This window comes from Solanum lycopersicum, chromosome 3 (genome assembly GCF_036512215.1).
Source record: "Solanum lycopersicum chromosome 3, SLM_r2.1".
Taxonomy (NCBI): domain Eukaryota; kingdom Viridiplantae; phylum Streptophyta; class Magnoliopsida; order Solanales; family Solanaceae; genus Solanum; species Solanum lycopersicum.
In genome coordinates, this window is record NC_090802.1 from 57,775,626 (window position 1) to 57,782,131 (window position 6,506).

The 6,506-nt window shown below is 29.9% G+C and overlaps 3 protein-coding genes across 3 annotated transcripts; 1 reads left to right on the plus strand and 2 right to left on the minus strand.

Annotated features, from left to right (window-relative positions):
• The first annotated feature begins 732 nt into the window (after nt 1-732).
• Nucleotides 733-2,675, plus strand: LOC101261105 (putative GEM-like protein 8). Its single transcript, XM_004235360.5, has 4 exons — nt 733-1,100; nt 1,232-1,315; nt 1,443-1,705; nt 2,282-2,675. The coding sequence occupies exons 1-4, from the start codon at nt 914-916 to the stop codon at nt 2,456-2,458; spliced, it is 711 nt and encodes a 236-aa protein (XP_004235408.1). The 5' UTR covers nt 733-913; the 3' UTR covers nt 2,459-2,675.
• Nucleotides 2,676-3,363: 688 nt separating this feature from the next.
• Nucleotides 3,364-4,156, minus strand: LOC101261398 (kunitz trypsin inhibitor 5-like). The gene has a single exon (XM_004235361.5). It carries the CDS (start codon nt 4,114-4,116, stop codon nt 3,511-3,513), a length of 606 nt encoding a protein of 201 aa, XP_004235409.1. The 5' UTR covers nt 4,117-4,156; the 3' UTR covers nt 3,364-3,510.
• A 450-nt stretch (nt 4,157-4,606) lies between these two features.
• Nucleotides 4,607-6,000, minus strand: LOC101243686 (kunitz-type serine protease inhibitor DrTI-like). Its single transcript, XM_004235442.3, has 2 exons — nt 5,741-6,000; nt 4,607-5,193 (listed from the first exon to the last, which is right to left on the minus strand). The coding sequence occupies exons 1-2, from the start codon at nt 5,975-5,977 to the stop codon at nt 4,750-4,752; spliced, it is 681 nt and encodes a 226-aa protein (XP_004235490.1). The 5' UTR covers nt 5,978-6,000; the 3' UTR covers nt 4,607-4,749.
• Between the last annotated feature and the right edge of the window lie 506 nt (nt 6,001-6,506).

Sequence of the window (6,506 nt, forward strand, 5' to 3'; positions counted from 1 at the left end):
TTTATATATATATATATATATATATATATATATATATATATATATATATATATATATATATATATATATATATTGATTTCAAGTCTCGTAAAGTCGCAAGGAATCAAAAGGAAATTGAAAAGAAAAGAAATTAATAACAAGGACATAAGTGGTCTAGCATTTAATAAATGATTGAAAATAATTTGAAAAATATACAAACAATTTTCTAGTTAAACACGCAAACACCGCAAATAAAAGTCCACAATAAAATTCTAGAAGATTATTAATCACTCAAGTCGAATTTAGTTTTAAAGTTATAAATTTAAAAAAACTTAATATATATCCTTCGGCCAGATTTTTTTTGTGATAATAAAAAGTCTTTTAAGTTATTATGCATGTACTGTACTGCACCCCTATTTTGGAAATGTTGTAATAGTGTTGCAAAAGCTAAGGGGGAATACAAATTGACTTGCAATGGAGCTTTTTCTAATGGCTTTTCATAATGTTAAGGTGGAATCTGTTTCTCTCATGATTATTGGAATGATGAATTGAACTTGCCTTCTTTCAAATTGTAAACTATTGAAAATAATATAATCTACCAAATAAAATAGCACGATATAATAATATGATATATTATGAAATAATAGGTAGTCGATAACTTTCCAGAAGACTTCCTCCCACCTTGTTGTTTTGTGGAAACAGTAAAGCAAAAGAATCTTCCAAATATTAGAGTTAATTTTTGTGTGCATATGTATTAAAAATTAGTCCAAGTTGAGGTAAACAGTGGGAGTAGTTCAGAATCTTATCTACTGGATCGAGTAGTGTGTCGCCGACCACTCCTTTAAATATCCCCGTTCCATCCACTTTCCTCTCATACTTTCCCACGCCAATGCTTTCACATTACACAAATTAAAAAATAGTCAATAATTATAATATGAATAAACATCACATTCTTCAGGAAGATCATCAAAATTCTTCTGGCAGTTCTTTAGCCATGAGTTCCTCTTTTGGAACAACTACTCCAGAAAGACATTCTTCTTTTTCTCAAGAGTCTGAATCTGCTGTTGCTAGCACTCTTCATAGTCCATCTTCTTCAGATTACTCACCCACAATTACTCCAAGTATGTTCAAATTTCATTGCGCTCGTCACAGTCGCGTAAATGATTTTAAAAATTTGTTGAACATCCGAATTCATACCGTTTAGATCTAGTAACAGAATTATAAACTGTTTTTATTTATGCAATAATTACAGGTCATGATGATTCAGCTGTAATTATTCAGAAGAGGAAATTGGGGAAGAAGGCAAAAAGTTATGCATATAGAATTCGTGAGCATGGTACGTACTGCATCTAATTTATTTACTTTCCGTTTCAATTTGTTTATTCTATTTTTTTTTAAAAAAAAATTAAATTTTCCTTTTCTACTCTTTGAATAAAAACAATTCGATTTTTTTTTTGTTTCAGTGAAATTGGGTTCGAAGTTTTCAGAAACGGTGAAGGGGAAATTGACGATAGTGAAAGAAGGAGGGAGAAGAAATATATTCAAGCATATGTTTCATGTGAATGATGGAGAGATATTGCTTAAGGCATCGCAATGCTATTTGTACACAACAGCAGGTCCAATTGCTGGGATTTTATTCATATCAACTCATAAAATTGCTTTCTGCAGTGAAAGACCCATCTCTGTTCCTTTTCCCTCTGGAGGAATTCTCAGAACACCTTACAAGGTTAGTTACATTACATTTATAATCTTAATCGAAAGTGTTTTTGTTCAATTTCACGTAATTTAAAAATATTTTTATTTGATTGAGTGGTTGGGCGGTGTGTCTCCCATAGGAGACATAGAAACAAATCCAACCTCCTTGGCCATGAGACTTAACTAATACAATTTACATTTTTTATGACATTTTTTATGTGATTTACGAGTTATCGTTCAAAACGATCGTATTGTTATTATTTGCGGAAATTAGGAAAAGAAGGGGAAACACCATAGTATAATGATTTATAAATGATATTTAATACGAAGATTCGGTCGCACGCGGCTTTCAATTATTCCTTCGAAATCACTCACTGTGTGTTGTTTTTTATTGGTTAGTTTTAAGAGTATTATTATTTAAACATGTACTATTGTTATTGTCTAGCTGTCATGATTTAGTCAGAGAATCTTTTTAAAGTAAAATTAATAAATAATTTTTACTTTATCATTTTAATCTACACAAAATCAATTGTATGTAGCACAAAAGAAAAAAGTTAATTTTTCTGTTTTAGGAATATTTCTAATTTTGGACATTTAATTTATGCAGGTGGTTATTCCAGTGACGAAAATTAAAAGAGCTCTTCCCAGTGTAAACGAGAACAAGCCATCTCAAAAGTACATAGAAATAGTAACTGAAGATGATTTTGAGTTTTGGTTTATGGGTTTTGTACGATATGAAAAAGCTTTCTTGAATTTACAAAGAGCTATTTCGATGTCAAATTAAATGTTTTAGACATGTAATGTTTAGGATTTTAAAGAGTCATTGTTAGTATCTAAGTTTTTCTTTTTAAATTTTTTGTTGAATCGGCGGCATTTTAGGACTGGTTATTCTTTGTTCTTTTCTGTCGATGATCATAATTTCAACTATTTTGGCTATAGGGATATGGATTTTATGTTCAAGTGTAATTATCTATGGTTATTTGATGTACTTTCCCTGGAAAGTGTGAAATCTCCTAATTAAGTCCTTGATCCTTCTAATTAGTTAAATTATTATTCTATTACTTAGCGTCTCTCAAATTTAAGCCTTTATTTTATTTTTGACGTATTAAATAGAAATAATGTACTAACAAATTCGGGCGGCTTTATTCTTAAACCTCCAAAAAAGAGACGAGGCCTTAATAGTTACTAATATAGGGAAAAAAATGACGAAATCTTACCTTTAAGTTTTCTTATTATCACTATTCTCTGTTAGTTTTATAAATCTTTAAAATTATTGATTTTTGCGTATCAGTTTAATGTATCTCGCATATCAGAATAGTGTATCATGTGTAAAATGTACATTAGATTTTCTGTAATTATAAACTTATAAGGAACAAATAATAATTTTTCCTTAAAAGTATGTGATTTCTGTCCTTTGTCCGTTATAAAATATCATATCAAATAAAATCTATTGAGCGAAAATAAATTGATTAACTAACGAGATTGAATAAGCTATAGGAATAAATTTATAATAAAATGAACAGAAGATTATGTCAAATAAAATTAAGATATCTTTTAATTTTCACATTAGACCACCTTATACTATTACAATATGATATATAAGTTTGACAAGTCTTAAATGGGATTTCGTATCTAATTTTTATATGTATTTGTAGTGCACGTATAATATATAACACACTATAACAATAATTATTTCACGAATACAAGTCATAACAATCTTTATTATTCCATTACATTATCAACACTACTACAAGACAGACTTACTCTTCCTTATTAAATTTATTCATTGATACATGTTATATATACTTAGTACCATAGCATAAAATATTAATAATTCTAGGCCTTATGAAATGTAACTTTGAGAGGTGGATCTCTACCAACAAATAGAACTCTTTTTCCACTTTCCTCAAGTATACCAATTTCTCCACAAAACGGTCTACATGTCTCACAAACAACAGGACAATACACAAGTTTGTAAGCATCCTCGTACTTGTCAATATTGAACCAATTTCCTAAAGTTTCACGACCAGGATTTCCTTCTACTCCGCCTATCGTAACCAAATAACGTTGTGGAATTAATTCAGTATTAATTCTCCATACTGTGGAAGAATCAGATATTTCCATAGACGTAAATTTTACGTTCATATCTGTCGATAATCTAATAGTATTTTCTTTGGGATCTACTGGTGAAAATTGAACGTTAACGCCGATTACAGAATCATCGACGTTTTGGCTTACGACCAGCGGGTTGGTCCGGTTCTTAATGGATGCAACTTGAAGTCCACCACCGTTGCCCCGACCCGCTGGAAGGATGTAATAATTCACTCCTGTACGGACAGCGTTACCGGATACATCGAGTATCGGCTCCGCAACGTCTTGAGCGTTTACGAGGAAAAATATGGTTGATAATAGTGCGACTAGAAGAAAAGGTACAGCTTTCATTGTTGTAGTCGATAAATTTTGTGAATGGATATAATAAAGTAAACGAAGAAGAGCTATTTATAGAACTTGATGAATGACGAAGGTTTGAATATTCTAATGTTATTTTGAAAATTATAATACGGAATTGACTATCAATTTTCTAGCCGTTTAGTCCTAATTAATTATGTATATATGGTTTGACATTTTCTCTGTGTAATCTATGTGTGCCTTAAAATTTACACATTAAACCAATTATCTATCCACCTATAATCTTTGAACTTGTTGTACATATTTGAATAATTTTGTCACGAGCATTTTAAAATATATAGATGTTTATTATGAATGGACAAAGTAAGAGACGCAAGCTTTTTGTACATGTATACTTGGGATAAGATGATCTCTCAAATTTGACGTTTTTTTAACGTGAGAGATACTTACCATCCAAATGACTTTTTTTTATTTTTTTAGAACTATACATAATAAACGGCTTTTATTTGATCAGCAATTAATATATATTAACTTTTTTGTGTACCAATACTTTATATTAAATAAATTGTCTTATACATGGGTGTGTTTATTTATATACACGCTACAATTATTTAGAGAACAAACAAACAGGTACATTACCTACGTTATTCATATATTTTCTTCGGATCAAACAATTCCATAGTTATTATCCTTAACGAACACAACTGGAAAGCTATCGCCAATTTTGAGAACTAAACGCCTTTGTTTGTAGACATAATGAATGGTGATTTCACTGCATGTGTCTTCATAATTATTAGGACAAAACACCAAAATATACATAGGATTAACCTCTTCATCGTTGTCATTTAATTTCTTAATCTGAAACCAAGTGTTCATTTTCGAAGGATTTCCTGTCTCTCCACCATTAGTTGACAAGAAAGCTGGTTTCAATACAGTTCCTGGGATATTACCTTCTACTTCCCACACTGTGTTGTTACACATCCCAGTTGGATTGTCAAGATAGAACTTAATGTTAACATCACTTGATTCAGTGATTTCTATTTGATTTGGTGCCCTTGGTTTGAAAAATACTGCCCTGCCTTGGTCCGAATTTAGCGCGGTTTGCATCACCTTGTAATTAAAAAATAACATAATTAGATCGATTTGTTGAGATATTATATAATCAAGGTATCTTATATTTATGTGGAGATATTTGATTAGATACACATATAGTACAAATTAAAATATCAAGCGTTATGTCTAGATCATATTCACTATTGTTAATATCACAATTTGAATGAAAAATAGTTCTCCTTATGTGATTTTGACAATTTTTACTTCATGGATTAAAGAGCTTTTCATTGGACTAAGATCGATCGTGATCTAATTAATTAATTATTTCTTATTATGATATTTGAGATTTATTTGGAGTCTAGGCTTGGTTTACTTGATATTGAACCCATGTTATATTAATTGTTCATGTTCAGATGTTTAGTTCTGATTTAGACGTATAAATGTGTTAGATCTTACATTTGGCAATTTTAAAACAGTCTTTTTATATATGTCTTGAACATTAATCATTACCTTATAGTAATATAAAAAGAAACGTATATCATATAATATAAAAATATACATAATCTTTTAAACTAGATGATCGAACAATGTAATTTAACAAAACCTGAAATGGACAGACGAAGTTAGCATCTTGAGCCTCTAATATGGGTCCTCTGGTTACTCCGCCGCCTCCTCCTCCTAATACTGGTGGCGTGACCACAAAGTACCTAGAGTCTGATCTGAGAATTTCACCATTAGTGTCACGTACCACTTGCAACACTTGATTAGGAGTGGTTGTAGCACTAGTCCATATAGAACAAAATGCTACAACAACTGAAATTAGCAAAATAATCCTCTTCATTTTAATACATTGATGGAGAACCTCTAAATCTACCTTCAATTTATAGATAACATGAACCAAAAATATTACGTTCACGTTTCTAATTATAAATAAAACAAAAACATATTGTTTATCAGGAAAAAAATTACAGCTTGTTAAAAAAAAACATATTGTATATTCTTGGTTTAGAACAGATAACAAAACAATGACAATAAGTTTCATTTTTGATGATATTCGTTATATTTTACTTCTCTATATTCGCAGAAGGATAACAATATTTTAAAGTTCTCATCTAGATAATAAGAAAATTTAAATTTTTAGCGTTCATTTTGTCATTTGGGTCTAGTTGATTTATGATATTTTTTTTTCTTGGATCACTTTTATCCCTTATTTGATTATAGGGATATTTTACGTTTTGAAAAACCTAAGCAACTTTAGGGTCAATAATTTTTTTCCCAATTGTAGCTTTTATAAATATTTAAAGATTTTTAAATAGCCTACCTTGATTTAAATATTAATGACTTCAAAGTTCCTTCATCCAGCTTCTTAA

Excerpts from the sequence above, each read along its gene's own strand:
- LOC101243686 (XM_004235442.3), bottom strand. The coding sequence starts at position 5,977 with ATGAAGAGGATTATTTTGCTAATTTCAGTTGTTGTAGCATTTTGTTCT. Across the intron at positions 5,194-5,740 it reads ACTTCGTCTGTCCATTTCAG|GTGATGCAAACCGCGCTAAA; the intron begins GTTTTGTTAAAT and ends TTTAATTACAAG.
- LOC101261398 (XM_004235361.5), bottom strand. The coding sequence starts at position 4,116 with ATGAAAGCTGTACCTTTTCTTCTAGTCGCACTATTATCAACCATATTT.
- LOC101261105 (XM_004235360.5), top strand. The coding sequence starts at position 914 with ATGAATAAACATCACATTCTTCAGGAAGATCATCAAAATTCTTCTGGC. Across the intron at positions 1,101-1,231 it reads CTCACCCACAATTACTCCAA|GTCATGATGATTCAGCTGTA; the intron begins GTATGTTCAAAT and ends CAATAATTACAG. Across the intron at positions 1,316-1,442 it reads ATATAGAATTCGTGAGCATG|TGAAATTGGGTTCGAAGTTT; the intron begins GTACGTACTGCA and ends TTTTTGTTTCAG.